Source organism: Amborella trichopoda, chromosome 1 (genome assembly GCF_054954075.1).
Source record: "Amborella trichopoda isolate Santa Cruz 75 chromosome 1, AtrichopodaSantaCruz75HAP2 v2.0, whole genome shotgun sequence".
Lineage (NCBI taxonomy): Eukaryota > Viridiplantae > Streptophyta > Magnoliopsida > Amborellales > Amborellaceae > Amborella > Amborella trichopoda.
In genome coordinates this window covers 515,999-535,712 of record NC_142336.1, presented here as the reverse complement: position 1 = coordinate 535,712, position 19,714 = coordinate 515,999, and the positions used below count along the sequence as shown (strand labels likewise).

The following is a 19,714-nucleotide window of genomic DNA, read 5'->3' as shown; positions in this document are numbered from 1 at the left end:
CTCCAGGCTTGGGACTGGCGTGACCAGCTTGGGACTGGCCATAGTAAAATGATAGACAATGGTAGACAACATGGTCATTGTTGTTTATTATAGCCCAAGGCAAAGAAAAATTTCCTAATTCCTTTCACAACACATGCATCTGTCAAAGAACCTTCAAGTTTTCTAAACACTTAATAATCTCTTAAGGAAAAGCATACAATTATAATTGTTTGGTTTCAAACAATATGATAACAACTCCTCAATCTTCCCATCTCACTAGGTTGAGAGCCATTGATGCACTATTTCAAGCTGGACAGATAGATATATACATACTCGTAAAACATGTAGAGAACATTACAAACACGTTTTGATTATTGATCTACCATCGAAAATTCAATTAGTAATGCATTCAGCTTATTCCTGAATAATCTCATTTTTCTATTATCCAACCATTTCTTTTACCAAGTTCAAAAGAAGGCATTATTTGCGACAAATGGTTTTGTTAGTTGGTTGTTTGTTCACATTTTATTTATGAAATCGGTCAGATCGGTATCATTCTGAATACATCAAAATCATTTGAGACTGAATAAGTACATTAAGTGGCTTTAGTTAGAATCGAGAAAATCTATGGCTTGAATCTTGAGTATTCTTTGACTATGCACAGTATTATCCCTTATTTGCATTAAGAAACTTAAAAAGAAATCATTGAAGTAGAAGCAAGTGTTTTTTTGAATTGAGGCTTTAAAAAGCTATACCTCGAATCTCTCCATAAAAAATATAGTTTCAATACTGAAAAACTTACAAATAGATCATATCCACCACTACGATCATGGATATGAAAAAAAGAATTCCGGACCTTATTTATACATTTTTAAAATCATCCATTTTAAGTCTTCACATATCCTACTAGATTTGGACTACTTTTGGTGATTCAAATTCTGAAGTCATAGTAAAAAAAATCAGTTTATTGCCAAGAAATTTTAGCAAGCCCAACCATGCCCAAACATAAATCCATATAGAGAAAAGGTTTGTGCTTAAGGGCGCATGTGGTTTATTAAAAAAAAAAATTCCTAAGCCCATGGTTTCACATAGTGTTTAAAAAAATGCTGAGTCGAACCGGACTCGCCCGGTTCGACTCGGGAATCGCCATGGACCGATTGAATCGGCGAAAAAAACGAGAATCGTCCGGTTCTAGAAAGAACCGGACGATTCTGTACAGTGACTCGCCGATTCACTGCAAGGAATCGGCGAGTACGTATAGTGAATCGGCGAGTATCGTACGGAACCTTTTTTTTTTTTTTTTTTGTAATCCATGATTGATTTTTTTTGTAATACTTGATCAATTTTTTTGTAATCCATGATCGAATTGTTTTTTTTTTTTTTTTTTTGTAATCCATGATCAAATTTTTTTTTTTTTTTTGTAACCCATGATAGAATTTTTTGTAATCCATGATCGAATTTTTTGTAATCCATGATCGAAATGTTTGTTTTTTTTTCTTGTAATCCATGATCGAATTTTTTGTTTTTTTGTTTTTTTGTAACCCATGATAGAATTTTTTGTAATCCATGATTGAATGTTTTGTAATACATGATCGAAATGTTTGTTTTTTTTTTGTAATCCATGATCGAAATGTTTGTTTTTTTTTTTGTAATCCATGATCGAATTTTTTATTTTTTGTTTTTTTTGTAACCCATGATAGAGTTTTTTGTAATCCATGATTGAATTTTTTGTATCCATGATCGAATTGTTTTTTTCTTTTTTTGTAATCCAAGATTGAATTTTTTGCTTTTTTTGTTTTTTTTTTTTTTGAATTTTATGTAATCCATGATCGAATTTTTTGTAATCCATGATTGAATTTTTTGAAAATTTGTGATTTTTTTTTTTTAATCCATGATCAAATTTTTTTTTGCAATCCATGATAGAATTTTTTGAAACTTTGTGATTTTTTTTTTTAATCCATGATCGAATTTTTTTTTGTAATCCATGATAGAATTTTTTGAAAATTTGTAATTTTTTTTTTTTAATCTATGATCGATTTTTTTTGAAAATTTGTTATTATTATTTTTTAATCGATATTATTCAAAGAGAAAATGAGAGAGATGATGATTCTGAGGCCACCCTATCCCAGCCATATTATTCACATATAGAGTCCCAACAGCAACAGTGTAGGGATGAGCACGACAGTGCAGGTGAGCATGAAGGATGGACAATCTTCGAGGATTTTAGATTGGGAACACAACAAAACACTAACACTTAGGGATTTGAGAATAGTCAGACGCCTGCTAATATCGATGATTCGTTTTTAGATCGAATCAATGAATTGTTAAACAAATTCAATCAATGGCACCAACGTGATCAAGAAGAACAATAACGTCGTCTATCATTTTATTTTTAGATCATATGTTACTAATTTTATGCTTTATTGTAGTCCATGTATGTTGATATACTTATTCCATGATAATTTTATATTTATCCTTTTGTGTGATGTAAATTAAATGTTGAATGGCGGTTCATGCAGAAAAAGAACATATCAATATTCGCATATTCATTCAAAAACATGAAAATTCTTAATGGAGTACCCTCATTTCTTATTGAATTCTTAAAAAACAATATTTATAATGAATTTTAATAAATTTTTTGGATTTTTTTTAATCATTATTCTGACCGATTCACCCGATTTTCAATACGGATCGCCGATTCACTGATCCGGATCGGTTTTTTGAAAACCCGATCCGGATCACTGATCCGTTTTTTAAACCATTGGTTTCACATCAGGTTTCACATTGATGTGAAACTTTCACATAATGAACTTTCCCATCAATGTGGAAAAGTGTGTTCTCGACTAAATAGGTGGCGGGTTGCCTTCTCACTTTCTAACATCAATGCCGGGAAAGACAGAAAACAAAACCTTTCCCTGCAATAACTATTACTTTCTAATAAAACAAATATACGAAAGCCCTAGTTGAATGGGAAAGAACTTTCTCAAAAATTCTTTCCCACGGAAAATATGTGCCTTCGTTTTGTAAGTTTTCCAAAGCTTTCAAATTGGGGGGGGGGAGAGAGAGTTACTGATTTCTAGTGATTTAATAACGTGAAAACTATAGAATTTAGGCTCTCCAACATGGTTTTTTTTCTTTGGATGGGGGTGGGGTGTGGGAGAGAGAGTTACAAAGTCATCACTGGCCAAACTCGGAACGATCGGTTAGATCGGAACCTGGCACTGGCCGGTTCTAGTTTTAGTGATCCAGTTGGGTATTTTTTAAAAAAATTATATAAAATTTTAAAATTGAGAGAGTTGTTTGTAATTCATTTTTGAATGTTTTATATTATTTTGGCAAATATTGGAAAGTGTTTTGTCCATGAATACTTATTTTTTACATTTTTTCATTTTTTTAAAAAAATTCAAAAATACCCCTAAGCAAATTAATTTTTCAAAATCTATTTTTTCACTAATATTCAACTTCATTTGGATGTGATTTGTTTATCATGTTTTATATATAAATTTTATATTTTTTATATTTTTATTTTTTAATAAACCAGGGTTTACCGATTACTCAGGACAGGCCCTTGGCCGGTTTCCGGGGCCGTTTCAATTTTTCGAGCACACTGGTATGAAAATCAGTGGAAGCTAAGGTCTCCACCATGTGCTTCTTCATGATAAGTTAGCATTGATACCCCCCACTCAGCTTATCAGGTTGGGGAAAAGTAACCAAATGGTGATGATTTCATTAATCAAACTCATATTAAATTCCCAAAACAAAGGTTTCAATTATTTTCAAAGTTTTCAATTGTTCTCTCTTTTGTCTGGTTTCATTAATAATAAAGAGAGAAATTATTATGGGGTCCCCGGCTTGTTTCGTTTCAAAGGTACAAAAGGATTCTTTCATTCCCCGTACAAACCTTGAGAGAGAGAGTAGTCATGCACTGAATTCAATTCTTTCATTCATTTCATTCCCCGTACAAATTATGGGATGTGGCATTCACACAAATGCCACTGCAGCAGTAATGTAGAAAGAGAAAATTTACCAAATTTAAAATTTATCTAGTTTTTTTTTTTTTTTTGGTGTGAGAGGGGGAGTCAAGAGGGAGGAAGGCCTCTGCCTGTTTTTATTTATGAGAATGGAGGAAATATAGATAAGTTTTTTATAACTCTACAGTAGAACAATTGTGCCAAATCATAAAGTAAAAGAGAAAAAAAAAATTTTGGTGGTCTAAACCGCTAAACTGTGGCATCATGTTGCCTTCTACGCAAGTATATCCGCTACCATGTTGGCATCTCGATAGATATGAGATATGGTTCACCTACGATTCGAGAGACAAATGTCAGTAATTAACTGTTACCATGTGAAGATCTCATGGAGCTCTACAGCCCCCTCGAATGGCATTTATTAGCAATGATGAATTACTTTCAATTTGGATTGGCTCTCGCCGTATCAACGCCCACCTTCAAAGCATTAAATTCTGCATAATTATTGGATGCAATACAAAAAAAAAAAACAAAAGCAACAATAAAGATACCACTGTTGTACTTGATAACACCCCCTCCACCGGCCATAATCTGGTTTTGAAAAGATAGCCATCAACATTAAACGTAAAATGTTGAGGACGAGAAAAAAACCAAACGACTAGGATAAATTCTGAGTAGTTCAACAAGTCATGATAAGTTGATTCTAAATTAATAAAAAATACTCTCTCACATACACATACTCACTCATGATAAGATAAAATTTAACAAATTTGAATTCTGTGAAACAAAATTCATTATCAGTTTGCTTTCAAAGTAATAAAAAGATTCTCTCTCTCGTAATAATGTTGACAAAATTTATTGCTCTTTAATAAATTTGCATTCTACGTAGTGTTATTATGTTTGATTCCGAAGCAATAAAAGACTTTCTCTCACTAAATAGTAAAAATGGTCTCCCTCTCTCTCTATCTCTATGTACTAAAAATAATCTCTCTCACTAAGTAGTAAAAATGGTCTCCCTCTCTCTCTATCTCTATGTACTAAAAATAATCTCTCTCTCTCTCTAGGCTGGAGAAACAGTGCAATGTCTCCGACCATCCTTGGAAACTACGAAAGCATCCAAGAAACTGCCATTAATTTTACCTAAATAAATAAGGACCAATTCAAAAATTGTATTAGAAGAAATTGTTTTGATGCTTAAATGTCTTCAAAAGTTCAAATTGATCATCTCGACGTCAAGATGCATAGACATGAAAAAAAAATAGATTTGAAGTTTAAAAAATAGTACATCTTGTAAAGCATATTTGGACCGTAAGTTTTCAAATTTTCATGAATATGCTCGATCTACATTATTTTTGAAGATTTAAATTTTATAATTAGATGTAAAAATATATTTTAAAACTATCACAAAGATTGCTAGTATTAAAACCATATTTCTCGACACCATGTGACGGTAGGCATTCCTTTGATTGTTTAGAGCCTCGGCTCTATACAAACCGCACCCAACAAATAAACACCTCATCCATTTACTATTCTATCATATAACCCATAATTCCTTTTTATGCATCTTTAATTTATCATATTTATAAGGAAAAAGTTTACATAGAGCCGAGGCTCTAAACAATCAACTTAAAGCCCCGCCTCAAAAATTTCATTAGAAGAGGTAGTTTGATGCCTGAATATCCTCGAATTGATCATCTTGTTATCAAGATGCATGGACATGAGAAAAAAATAGATTTCAAGTTTTGGAAAAAGTGCATCTTGTAATGCATTTTTGGACCGTCAATTTTCGTGATTTTCAAGTTTTCATATATCTGCTCGATCTACACCATTTTTTAAACTTTAAATTTCATAATTAAAGATGAAAATATATTTTAAAGCTATCATCAAGATTTACAGTATTGAAACCACATTTCTCAATACTATTTGAATGTACATTTACTTTAATTGTTTAGAGCCTCAGCTGTATACAAACCGCACCATAAATAAGACTAAAATGCTTTTTTATTTTAAATGTTGAGAAGAACGAAAATCTTCCCCTAATTTAATTGAAAAAGATAAAGATAAAGACATATTTAATGGAAAAAATTTATATAAGGTTGCAACCTTAGAATGTAGAATTAAAGTTGCACCTCAAAAATCTATCGGAAAAAGTTGTAATGTTGAAAAACCCTCTAATTGATCATCTCGACATCGTAATGTATGAATATGAAAAAAAAAAAAAAAAAAAAAAGAAGAAGAAAGAAAAGATCTTAAGTCCCAAAAATAGTGTATCTTACAACACAATATCTAGAATGTCCATTTTCAAGATTTTCATATGTTTATAGATCTATTTGGTTTTAACCATTTTTGGAGTTTAAAATTTTATAACTAGATATGAAAGTAGATTTTCAAATAATCTTAAGAAGTTTTTACATCAAAATTAATGTTATGATTGAATTTGGAGGTGTACCTTAATTGGATTGTTTAATGTTGCAACCTGATAGAAACCACACCCATATTTAATGGTGAAGTTTATAAATACAAAAAGGGACCATGGTTGGTGAGCTTGAAAGGAGCCCATTAATGGCGCTGGCCCCATTTATCCACCAAAAATAAATGGTAATAATTATATTCTGTCCTGCTTCATTCCATGTATGCTCTGGTTCATGAGCCTCATGATATTTTCTCTTAAAATTCTCTTAAAATTGTTTTGTTTATAGAAAGTTTTAAACTTCTTAATTGAAAAGCTTGAATGGCTTGTTTAAAAGTAAAGCCTAATCTATTGTGTCTTACTTTCTCAATTCTTATTCTTGAAAAATGTTTTTGTGTCTCTACATATAATTTATATCAATTTCAGTATGGACATGCCTCATCTTGTTGTCCCAAAGGAAATCTCACAGGCCGGGCCGCCTGTGGTTGTGAGTTTCTAATTAATGTATAACATTATTCTCGACTCATTCCCAATCATCCATATGGCTCCCATAGAGTTCCTTAAATTTTCGGCAAATTTGAGCTGAAATTTTGCCAAAGTCTTGGCCTGGTCGAACAAATAATTGGTGCCTCCAAATTTGTAAGTGATGGATGATTTTGGAATAAAATGGCAAAATTCAACCACTTCCGCAAAATTTCGCCTGAAATTAGAATAATTTTCCATCTTCTTTTCAGATGAGTTTGTCATCTAAATCTGAAACTAATGAGGGTGTCCAAATTTGTACCTTAGATGTACAGTAGGTTGCAGGCAATTTTCATACGTCTCCAGTGGTTGGTTTTGTTTGGTGGAAGGGACAAAAAATGGTAGACTTGGACCTCAAAACACCAATGAAAACTACCCACTTCTTTAATATTTGTTTGTTTTCTTGTGCAATCGAGCGCCTGCCCATTCAAAAGGCTTGACCATATAGCAAAATATAATAGATGGGCAAGAGGACAACTCTCTCTTTCATGGTGTTATAAGATTTTTCTCTGGTAGAATGTAGCTTGAAGTAGAATGGATCTTTTTATGAAACTTTGGATTGGGACCTCTTTTGGGGTAGGTGGTGATTGGTTCTTGAATCTTTTTTTTCCTCACCATCTATTCTACAACTCAAGTTTTAATTTGAATTGACCCAATTCAGCTTTCCACTTTAAAGACTTGTTCTCTCTCTGCAAGATAATAGTTCCATTGTTGCCTTATCCTCTTTCTCTTTCACATACACACACACGTCTTTTGTTAACCAGCATTTGCTGCTTCAGTTCAGCATGCTTAATTTGAATTGAATCAATCTCTCTCATCTTTTATTAACCAACTTTTGTAACTTCAGTTCAATATGCTTAATTTGAATTTAATTAATTTAGCTTCCCCATTCAACTGCTATTTCTTTATGTGCAAGATGTAGGAACAAAGTCACCCTGCTCTCTCTCTCTCTCTCTCTCTCTCTCTGTGAAACCATGTCCTATGTCTGGTGTTCTAGTCCAGTACAATAAGCTCACCAACCTATTCTAGAGAAACCAGGTTCTGATTTCCCCTCAATATTTAACTTTTCCTATTAAAAGAAGAAAATGTTCTCTGACTGGTCTCAATGTTTATTTGTGGGTTCTCCTAATGTTTTACCTTGGCCTTTGAGAATTCAGGGTATTGAAATTTGAAGAGATATGGTTCATTTAGTGGAGCAAGGAGGAACACATGTTCCTCTTGGCTCTAGTCCCTGTGAAAGCAGACAATGGGGAGGACCAAGCCAGAGCCTAAGTGACTCAATCCAGTCACTTGTAGGGCTCAGGTCACACCTGACTTCTAGGTGGGCTGAATCTGTCTGCAATCTAATCAAGGAACACTCTTCTGAATCTCTGGCAACCCGTTCTCACTATGTAGCCTCAGACTCTTGTGAAAATGGGCAAGATGAAATGGGTGCAACAATTTCAAAGCTTCAAGGTATATTTTGTATTTTGTTTATCGAAATTAATTGAATTTGTTTCGTTTTCTTGTGTCTGAATTTCGGAACCACTCTCATGAGTTTCACATTAAAAGACTAAAACTCTCTCTCTCTCTCTCTCTCTCTCTCTCTCTCTCTGTGATAGGCGAGCTTGCTGCTCTCCGAGCCCAGGTGATTAATTTAAATTTAGAAAAAAGGCAGATTCTGCACGAGTTACTAGATTTGAAAGGTAATGGCTAGTAAGCTGTCTCTGTTCATGGGAATAAAGATTCATTTAAATTGGATAACCATTTCACCACCAGAAGAGGTGCTTAAAAATTTTCATCTAACACAGGAAACATCCGTGTATATTGCCGCATTAGGCCTTTTCTCAAGGATGAGGAATGCTACCATCAGGCATCAGTTGTATCCTCGGATTCAAACAAATTGCAGTTAAGAGTTGGTCAGAACAGGACCAAAGAGTACACTTTTGACAAGGTTTTTCACCCGGGAACTTCGCAAGGTGCTTGAGACCAGTATGTTGAATTTCTTATAATATGGGCATGCCAAATGTTACTACCCCAAGTGTTTTCTAAACATTATCGCATCATATGGGTTCATTCTTGAAAACCTGCAGATGAAGTCTTTGAAGAAGTAGAGCCGGTTATTAAGGCAGCTCTGGATGGGTACAATGTCTGCATATTTGCATATGGTCAAACAGGCACTGGAAAAACATTTACCATGGTAAGTTGCTGCTTCCTCCCCCAGTGGTTTTTTTCATTGTGATCTCCTGTTTTGTAAGTAACAGTTTCCAATATTTCATTGATGTAGAACATGGTGTTATCATAGTAAATTGAAAAGTTTAGCAGGATAAGGGTTTCATGTTAACATTTCTCAGGAGGGCAGACCAGATTGTCCAGGGGTAGTTCCTCGTGCAATTAAGACGTTGTTTAGTCTAGCATCTGATGGCAATCAAAAGATTGGGTTCTATTTCAGTATGCTAGAGGTTTACATGGGCAACTTGAGAGATCTACTCAATCCTCAAGTAGAAAAATCATCAAATTCTTCAGCCCAAAGGTACGAAAATATTCTCGCCAGATTGGAATTCTCTAATGAAATATCGGTTATATATAATGTAGTATCTCACACATGGAAATTTAGTGCTTACTTCAGAGTCCAGACTGTCATTTATCCTTAGAACTTGCTATGATTACTCATCTCCCTGTAGCTTGAATGAATTTGATAGTATCAAATTATATGAAGCTTCCAAAATATATCTTCCTGAAACTAAGCTTTAGACAATGATTATCATATGCTACAGCACTACTTGGGACTATGCATTGGTGACCGCAAAGGAAGAGGGATGAGGTATTAATTGTTTGAGTAATACTAAGAGTAGTGTTTGATTGCACGAACCGGATTCGGAAACCGGCCAAGGGCCAGGTCCGAGTAACTGAGAAACCAGCCGGTTCACTTGATCCTAGCTGGGACAAAAAGCGTTCAAAAAAAAAAAAAAAAACCTAAAAAATAATAAAAGTATATTTAAAGCATAATTAAACAAAACACATCAAAATGAAGTTGAAAAGTAGTGAAAAAATGGACTTTAAAAAATTGATTTTTGCCTAGGGGTATTTTAGAAAAAAATTTAAAAAGAAGGAAAAATGTAAAGTATCATGGACAAAACACTTTCCAATCTTTGCCAAAATGATAAAAAACATTAAAATATATTACAAATAAATCCCTTATTTTTGGGGATTTTATATATATATTTTTAATTTGTCTTAAATACCCAGCCGGACCACCCAAACCAACCAAAACTGGCTCGGCCAATGGCTGGTTCCAGTTTAACCGTTCAGTTCCGAGTCAACCGAACCAGGTTGTCGAACATTGAACAGGAGTATACCTAGTTCAAGACATGAGTGAATACCCTAGTTTATCTTCCTAAACCGCTGGGTTGTCGAACACTGAACTGGAGTTTACCTATTTAAGACATGAGCCTAGTTTATCTTCCTAAACCTTACAGTTTTTCTCTTTTTCTTTTGTAACTCTATTTGCAAGCATTTGTTTCATTTGTTTCTTCTTGTTTTAAAATCTAATTTTTGTTTCAACGTGCTCCAACAATTATACACTACAAAGATTTCATGCACAAATTAGCACCTAGTTCATTATGAGGTTTCGCAACAATATAGCTGACCTTGGCTCTCCTGACGCTTTTGTTTGCACAGTCTTTCTATCCAGATGGACCCCATGGGTGGCATTGAGATTGAGAACCTGGTAGCTATCCCAGTGAACGATTTTAACCAAGCAAACAAATTATATAAATATGGCAGACGGTTCAGATCCACAGCTTCCACAAATTCTAATGATACTTCAAGCAGATCTCATTGGTAAAGGGCAAACAACTCACCCTTCCGGCAAAAAAAAAAACAACAAAGATCAAACTTTTCAATTTCTAATGCAGGGATGATAAATTGGATAACCTTTTTATTTGTTGATGGGTGATAAAAACAAAATTAAATTATTAGTAAGAATTAAGTCACATTAACCATTTGTTTTAAGAAAATGTTAAAATTGGATAACTTTTTGTTCTGTGCAGCTTGATCCGCATCAGCATAAATTGTATTGATGCTCCAGAGAGACGACGGGTTGTCAACAAAATCTGGATGGTCGATCTTGGTGGGAGCGAACGCCTCCTAAAGACTCAGGCAACAGGGAAAAGACTTGAAGAAGGAAAGGCCATAAATCTCTCTCTCTCTGCACTTGGAGATGTCATCAGTGCTCTTCAAGAAAAGCATCCCCATGTTCCTTACAGGTATGTGATTAAACATAGAATCTCTCTTCACATTTGGGGTCTATCTTCATCATCCCAAAGATTACCAAAAGTTTTGCTTGAACTCTTTTTCTTATTTTATTGTATCTCTGAAACTTATTTGAGGATATTAACACCAAAATGGTACCAAATATATTGCCAAGCCACATTGTTTCGTAAAAACAACATAAGATCAAAGAGAAACCAAAATTCTGAATCGCAACCATTTTTCAATGTTGTTTGTCGAGATGCAACATTTTTCGACATTCTCACCTGGAATTGAATCTTTTGGTCAAGACAATAATTGTTGTAAACCAGCAAATCTGAACCTAGTTTGAAACTATTGCAAACATGAAAGGAAAACTAAACGTTAATAAATGTTGAGATATTGCTTTTGCAGGAATAGCAAGCTTACACAACTGCTGAGGGATTCTCTCGGTATGTATCAGATTTTCACTTTCCCATTCTCCTGAAAGTCTTTCTTATTTGTGATTCCAAACATCAACGGAAATTCAATTAGAAGATTGATGAGCCTATATATAATCACACGGGCCAATATACAATCACACATCGTTTCTTTTGCAGGAGAGGATTCAAAGACCCTAATGCTTGTTCATATAAGTCCAAACGAAGCCGACTTGGGCGAGACAATTTGTTCCTTGGGTTTTGCAACACGAGCAAAACAAATTCGCCTCGGGCGTGAGGAATCTTCTGTAAGTGAACAATAAACCCAAATTTAGTTTCTAATATTTTCTTCCACTTTATGACATCTATTTAACCTAACAGTGCATCTAGAAAGAAGCCCTTATCACAGCTACTGATGTAAATAATGTTCACATGAATCTGTGTAAGAAACCCAAGAAAGCAAATCATATAATACTCTTAGATTATAAAGTAATATGAAAAGAAAGTCCTTGAGCGAGCTGTTTATGATATTTGAATTCCATTAATATTACTAATATATTCAGTCTGCTGATACGAGCAGGGAGCAAGAGCTGAGAAGGAAGCAGCAATGGCTGATCTGCTACAGAAAATGAGATATCTAGAAGATAAATCTCAGGATATCAAACAATCAATCCAAAAGGCTGAGTTTGTTTTAAATGAAAGCTTGAAACGTGATGGAAGACTGGAACCACATTTAGCTGAGGAGGAAACTGAGACTATGATAGAGATGGAAAAGTCCAAGATAGGAAATGTTGTATGCCCATCATTAAAGTTGCCTAGATTCATGAGACCGACAGAATGTAGCAGACAAAAGTATGGCTCAGATTTCTTCAGCTATATGGAGAGTTCAACAAAGAAAGAAAGACCCCATGTTGCCAAGAAGAAGCATCCCTCAAGTGTGAAATCTGCAACTTACCCATCAAAAGCTAAATCACAGTCGGAGCTCAGCACATCCAGGAGCAGCTGCTTAGTGGGTTTGAACTGGAAATCAAGTATGGGTTATGAAACAGACTACAGTAATGGTACATCAGAATGTGAAGTAAAAAGAGTAGTCTTTCCTTTGAATGTGAAGGCACAGAGAAATTATTTTGAAGGAGATTTAGCTAGTGAAAATTGGCCTAGCCAAAAAGATAAGCGAACTAATAATTACACTTCCCGAAGGAAAAGGGTGCTTGCGATACCAGTACCAGGGGACAGGAGGAATGGTGATCCACAGGTTAAAATGATAAACAAAATGAAAGGGAATCTACCAAATTTTCATGGGGAAACTATGGAAATGTCTTTGAACAACAGCTTGGATGTGAGGGATGCAGATAAGGCATATGAAGATCTCTTTGAAAATAAATATTCAGAACCATCATCTGGTAATGTATCCGAAGAGAATATGGTTCAACTATTACATAAAGTTGGGGAGACAAAAAGATCTCCAATGCAACAAAGAACAGATAATAACCAATGTTCTACAGATGGTCTTGTGGTCAAGTTTAATGGGCTGAACCTTACTTGCCCGCCAAATGTAGTGGAGAACTTAAGCCAGAATGAACAATTCCATGAAGTTGCTCAGAATCTTGAGCCGCGTGAGAAAGGTCAGATTCAACCAACGGGATTATCTCATAAAATGGAGGTTGGGTTGGTAAAAGTTAGACTTCTTGACAGGAAAGAGAAAAAGGAAGATCTTCCTCAAGAGTTCAAAGAAGCAGAAAATAATAGTAAGGAAGCCACATGCCATTCTCCTGCTCATTTTGATGTTGCTAACCTACCAGATATTGGCTTCAAAGAGAGAAAAGCATATCCAGGTGAAGCAGGGACCATCTAATTCTTTATTTTTCTTTTCTTTTTTTTTTTGGTCTTTTTGAGTTAACATGTAGAGTGTTCATATAGAAGACACTAATAAGATCCAAACTATTACTTACAGCCAGAAACAAATAAGAATTATTAACATGACTATGCTGGATACTGAGATTTCTTGGGAGTAGACATCCAGGGAATGAGACATCAATTTTTTGATCTTACAGTATGTTCTGCATTTTGTTTTCAGGGTTTTGTTATGTTTTTGGTCAGACAGTTCGTGGGTTTTGGGGAAGTCTCCTTCTTGGGCTGGGGATTCAAGGCCTGGGATTTGGAGATGAGTTTTACCATGGCCTCCAGTTCTGATGAAGCCTGGCCTGAATTAATGCAACAATTTGCCAGGTACAATGCCATTCTATGAAGAATCCACTGGATCCTGTCCCCAAGTGAATTCACAAATATTATACCTCTGTGATTTATGTTTGTAAATCTAGGTAAGTGAAGGGTTGATAAAGACACCAATTTTTTGATAATTGACATTATTTTTTTCTAACTTTTGACTAAACAAACTTTGATGGATGTGTTAAATTAACAGTCTTTCCCAGAACTTGAGCAGGAAATGATTCCGGGTCCATAGGAAACGGGCTTGGGTCAAGATGGTAGAGGCTAGGTTTCATAGCCCAACATCTCAAGTTTAATTCCTCTATAACCTTGTCAAAAAAAAAAAATGATGATTCCTGATCCAATAGATGAGGAATGGGCTCAAGGCTAGGAGGGCAGGGTGGTGGGGTGCCACAACATGACGTCTTGAGTTCCAATCTTAGCACGGGTAGGGGATCCCTTCCCTGCTGAACTCCCCCACCCCCCAAAAAAAAAACAAAGAATATGACAATTAATGAAGCCTGAAATACAACAGAAATGTATACACATTTTCACTCAGTCACTGCTTTTTAGAACAAGTTACTGCAGATGGTACAAATGGACTGGTTTTGGTTTAGATCAAATTTCATGTGAAGAATCACCTTTGGAACTTTGTGGACTACTCTGCATGGTTTCCATTAGCCTGGACTAATATTGATAGCTAGTTCCTGTTCTGGTTCTTGTTTTGGAATTAGGGATGAGAGGCATTGCAGGTGAACTATAAAGGAGAAGAGTCATATTGTCTATTGATTCATGAACTCATGAAGCCCGTCATTATATATATATATATATTTTTTTTTTTTGGGTAAGTAGCCCGTCATTATATGTGTTGAGTGCCTGTGTGAATTTTTATCATTTTTTTATTTTTGAAACATAAAAATAAAAGGGAATCAGTGTAAATCAAGGCAACATGGATGTCTGTGTCAATCGCAACATTTTAGAACTCAATTACAAAAATTCTATTACACCCATCAGGTCATCACCTTCTACTTCAGAATATGAATACAAACTTTTATGCTAATTTCATTGTTTATCCTATGCAAATACACCTCCATAACATGCACAAAGGGAGGACATTTTCCATGATATATATTGTCCTAGGCCATTATTAAATACATACATGCAACTGGAATCGGAGAGTGTCATATGAATATGGTTAAAAGATTTACATTAAATATTGAGAAAAAAATTTGAGGTTACACCGGCATAAGGCAACATACAGAACTTGAGATTGAACCCTACAAACCTTTTCTACAAAATCCAATACAAAGCCTTTCACCTCACTTGAAAGAACATTGCACAATTTGTCAGGACAGATTGCATCAAGTGGAATCACAATAAACTAGTTATCCCTTACATGAATAGAGAAGAGAAAAATAAAAACTAGTTAGGCTCATGAATGCTCGAACCCAAGGAATCACCTCAAAGGACTAAATGACGAATCTGAGAGCCTGACCACCCAGCATGAGATGAGTAGTGACTATCTCCTCACCCCTCGCCAACTGTCGGATACTTAAGGAATGTATCCTGCCATCTTTAACTGCCCATTGATTTCAGCTAGAAGTTCGAATAAATCCTTAGTGTTAGGGTGTGAATCGTCCCCCACAACAAACTCATGGACAATGCCATTCACCTCGATCGAACTGCCTCCGGGCATCTTCTTCACCCCTCTATCTCTCATCAACCTCCTGACTTTGCCCACTTCATCCCATCTCCCTAGTGATGCATATATGTTTGATAAAAGGATATAATTCCCACTGTTATGGGGCTCAACCTCAATTAGATGTTTAAGTGCTAGCTGCCCAAGCTCAACGTCATTATGAACTCTAGATGCTGATAGTAAGGCCCCCCATATCGCCCCATTCGCTTCATATGGCATCTCTCTAACGAGCTCTCGTGCCTCTTTTAGCCTCCCGGCTCGCCCGAGAAGATCAACCATACACCCGTAGTGCTCAATTTTAGGCGAAATGCCATACTTTGAGATCATTTTATGAAAGTAACCCCATCCAGCCTCTACCATTCCCATGTGGCAACAGGCAGATAGGAGCGCAATAAAGGTAACATCACTCGGCACCAGACCCACCTGCTCCATTTGAGAAAACATTGTGAGGGCTTCTTCACCGAGCCCGTGAAAAGCCAAGCCGGCAATCATGGTAGTCCATGTTATCACACTCCTTTGAGGCATCTTTTCAAAGACTTCCAATGCCTTATCAATATGGCCCGATTTCGCATACATGTCAATAAGCGCATTGATTAAAGGCACAATTCTGTATAATCTATGCTTGTCTATGTAGTTATGAATCCATTGCCCGAGATCAAGTGCCCCCATTTGGGCACAAGCCGATAGAACACTGAGCATGGAGATCTCATCGGGTTTCACATTCGACAGTTGCATTCTCCTAAAGAGCGAGATCGCTTCGTTAGAGCGGTTCATCTGGGCATACCCAGAAATCACAGCAGTCCATGAAATAACATTCCTCTCATCCATCTGTTCAAAAATCTCATGGGCCGTATCGATATCTCCAAGTTTTGCATAGCCAGCAATCATAGCATTCCATGAGATCAAATCTCTATGAGACATTTCATCGAACAATCTTCTAGCATCCAACAGAACACTACAATTTGAGTACATATGAATGAGACCTGTTTGGACATGGACATCTGATCCAAACCCGACTCGAATGACTTGGGCATGAATCTCTCTCCCCTCTTTGATGGCAGACAGGTGGGCACAAGCTTTGAGCACGAAAGGGAAAGAATAGGTGTCTGGACTGAACCCCATGAGCCGAATTCGATCGAACAAAACGATCGATTCTTTGGCGGAGTGGGATTGAGAGAAGGCCCTGATCATGGTGTTGTAGAGATAGATATTGGGGTCTTTCTTGAGAGAGAAAAGAGTGTAGCCATGATTGAGATAGCCCAAGAGAGAGCAGGTGCTTATGAATTTACTTACAGAAAGGTTGTCATGATCCAGGCCCCTCGGGATCATGAATGCATGTGCTTGGTTCAAGTGGGTCATGCATGAGCACTTGTCCAGTAGTAAAGAGAGAAAGTATGGCGAGTAATGGGCTTCTCTGAATATAGGTCGAAGCATTGGGTGTTCGTCTAGAGAGAGAGAGAACGGAAAAAGACTGGTTTGAAAACTGCATCGTAACGCCGCTACTCTCGACTCGAGGCGCTTGATTCATTGGAGAGTGGTTCTAAAACTTAGACATGATAGAGAAGCTGCACAAATTACCCAAAAGAAATAGAGAACCTGCATGGCAACTTTAATCGTGATCTCTCTCTCTCTACATTTTACAGTAACTCTCTAGAATTTCTACGTGGGCTCTCTAGAAATTTTACATGGGATTGTAATTCTACGTGGGTTCTCTAGAAATTTTACATGGGATTGTATACAATGAGAGCACTTAGATTGTATACAATGAGAGCACTTGCCTTTTGAACAGGAGGTCACAATTATTTACAATCATCGGATGTAAAATCTGATAGCTTAGGATGTTTTATAAAGTTCGAAAAAATGTCTTACTTCAAGAAGTGGGCTAGTGCTTTGAGCTTTGAGAAGTTTAGGTGCCCTCAAATCCCCATCTTGTTGGAGTCTCTATTTTCATTTTGAGATTGTCTATAAAGAGACCATATATCTTTTTTACGTAGAAATCACAATCATTTTCACTCATTAGATGTTAAATTGGATGGCTTGGAATGAGTCATATAATCCAATGATTTTTTTTTGTACATAAAAGTCACGATCATTCACACTCATTAGATATCAAATTGGATAGTTTGATGAGAGTCATGTGGTCTGATATTTTTTAAAAAAAAAAACTTTGTGTCTATTGAATGACGCTCTTACAACTACTCGTTTTGAAATTTAAGGGATAAATAATGATTGTGCCCTTTATGTATAAAAGATAAATAATATTTTTATAGACAATCCCTATCTTTAAACACCTAGTGTTATTTTGTATTCCTATTTCATCCTTGCTTATAAGCTCCATAACCAGCCATTTTCTAACTTGACAAAAAGAAAAGAAAAAAGAGATGCCTAATAGGGAAAAGGACCCTGTTTCTATGAGTCCATGTAGATATGAGGCATCTCTTAAAAAGTTATTTTTGAGATGGATTTTTTTACTTAATTTTTAAGGACATGTAATATCTAATATGAAGATCATGAATATAAAAAAAATAAATAATTTTGAAAAATATAAAAAATAATTCTATTAAAAAAAACATTTGGACCGTTAGTTTCAATTGTTTTTAGATGGACCACCTGTTTACATCCAACTGTAAGATGAATGCTTTATACCTATGGCCAGCAGATGTAAAAATGCGGCCCAGCACGCATGAAACAATTTTCCTAGAGAAAATAATAAGCTTTTGTTTTTAGAGGTAGAACTGCAACTCATCACCAATGTCCAGCTTTATAAGGGATGGAAGATGCCCTTATTGTACAATGTATGATGGTTTTATAAAAAAGATAAATATTTTGTAAAACTATAGCTTTTCAAAATTGAAGTTTAGAATTCGTTTGATAACATAGTTTTTGTGTCAAAAAAACTTGCAAGTTGGTCATCTCTATTTCAAGGACCATAGATTTTAAAAAGTCTTAAAAATAAGTTATCTTGCAACACTTTTTTTTTACACCATCTATTTCTATTGTTAAAAAATGCACCTAATCAGCTCCAATGGTGGAGTTTCAAATTCTACAGTAATTGATGAAAATGGAATTGTGGGCCATAAGAGAGTTCTTTTGGTACCAATCTAATTTTATTCTGATAGTTTTTTGAGATGCAGGTTTACCAAGGACATGATCGTTTGGAAATTGAATGGGACACCTGGCTTATACAATTTGGTTCACAAACGAAATCCAAGACGAACGAGGAGGGGATGGGAGAGAATTTGAAATTAATATATTTGGGAGAACTTAGGATGTGGCTCCAATAAGTGATAATATGCGAGAAAGTAAAAGTAGGTGGCCTGGCTATGTACAGCGGTGGGCTGGCTATGTACAGTACATGCATAGTACAACACCTGTTAGGAGGTTGGAGTTAGATCAAGTGAAAAACTCAAAAAATGCAAAGGATAGGCCCAAAAGTATATGGTTGAAAATAGTGAAAAATATAAGGACTTACGGCCTCATTGAGTGTATGGCTCTTGATAGAGCAGAATGGTGGATCAAGATTAGTATAGCCGGACCTTAAATAATTAGGGAAATACTCTGATGCTGATGATAAAAGATCAAAACCAATATTTGACCAGTTGGTCTAACATATTGGACCAACAATTTCACTTGATTTGACGTGAACCCTCAGAAAATTTCTACTAATCTCTTAAGATTCTTATCATTCTTATTTTTATTAGATTTCTTAATCCCTTTCCCCAAAAATGCTAAAACGCCTCTCATTCTCTCTCTTAACCAAGGACAAGATACCTTACCCATATTGGCAAGGGATATAAATGGGTGACTTTTTTCTTTTCCTTTTTCTAGTTTCCTTATCATATTGCTATTTTTTTCTTTTTTTTTTCCTTCTCCAAAACCGTAAATAGAGAATAGAGAACCAAACTAACTGGTTTACTCGCTACACCAAACATAAAAGGTACATATCTTAGCTCACTATGCTACATAGGTACAACAATATGGATATCCACCATTCATTGTCCATGATGGATGGTGAGGATTAATAGTAATGCTCAATGTTTGACATATGCCCTAATGACATATAAATAAATTTACATGTTAATATCAAAATTAGTTTTTTAGACATGACACGTCTATATATCATCTAAAAAAAATATAAGATTTTAGGTTGAATTAAATGCTTCTATTATTGCCAATCAAATTTGCAAAATGACGAATGAAGTGAATGCTCTTTCTTGTTAAATGACCCTGCATAAATATAAGGAGAAGGTAAAAATATTGAGGAAAACTATGTTAATAT

At 35.4% G+C, this 19,714-nt stretch overlaps 2 protein-coding genes across 9 annotated transcripts; one reads left to right on the top strand and one right to left on the bottom strand.

The window, feature by feature from the left end:
* The first annotated feature begins 7,338 nt into the window (after positions 1-7,338).
* LOC18425158 (kinesin-like protein KIN-14B) lies at positions 7,339-13,908 on the top strand. Of its 8 annotated transcripts, XM_088862729.1 has the most exons (13): positions 7,339-7,455; positions 8,037-8,334; positions 8,481-8,564; positions 8,670-8,837; positions 8,952-9,058; positions 9,213-9,391; positions 9,636-9,682; positions 10,540-10,701; positions 10,911-11,126; positions 11,524-11,561; positions 11,709-11,836; positions 12,109-13,363; positions 13,606-13,908. In XM_088862729.1, exons 7-13 carry the CDS (start codon positions 9,678-9,680, stop codon positions 13,719-13,721), a joined length of 1,920 nt encoding a protein of 639 aa, XP_088718855.1. In that variant the 5' UTR covers positions 7,339-7,455; positions 8,037-8,334; positions 8,481-8,564; positions 8,670-8,837; positions 8,952-9,058; positions 9,213-9,391; positions 9,636-9,677; the 3' UTR covers positions 13,722-13,908. The 8 variants fall into 8 exon arrangements, with proteins under 8 accessions (XP_088718855.1, XP_020517608.1, XP_088718820.1 ...); XM_020661949.2 differs by lacking the exon at positions 9,636-9,682; XM_088862694.1 differs by lacking the exon at positions 9,636-9,682 and having other exon boundaries at positions 8,670-8,850.
* Positions 11,255-17,371, bottom strand: LOC105421892 (pentatricopeptide repeat-containing protein At5g56310). Its single transcript, XM_011630948.3, has 2 exons — positions 15,197-17,371; positions 11,255-11,834 (listed from the first exon to the last, which is right to left on the bottom strand). Exon 1 carries the CDS (start codon positions 16,867-16,869, stop codon positions 15,289-15,291), a length of 1,581 nt encoding a protein of 526 aa, XP_011629250.2. The 5' UTR covers positions 16,870-17,371; the 3' UTR covers positions 11,255-11,834; positions 15,197-15,288.
* Between the last annotated feature and the right edge of the window lie 2,343 nt (positions 17,372-19,714).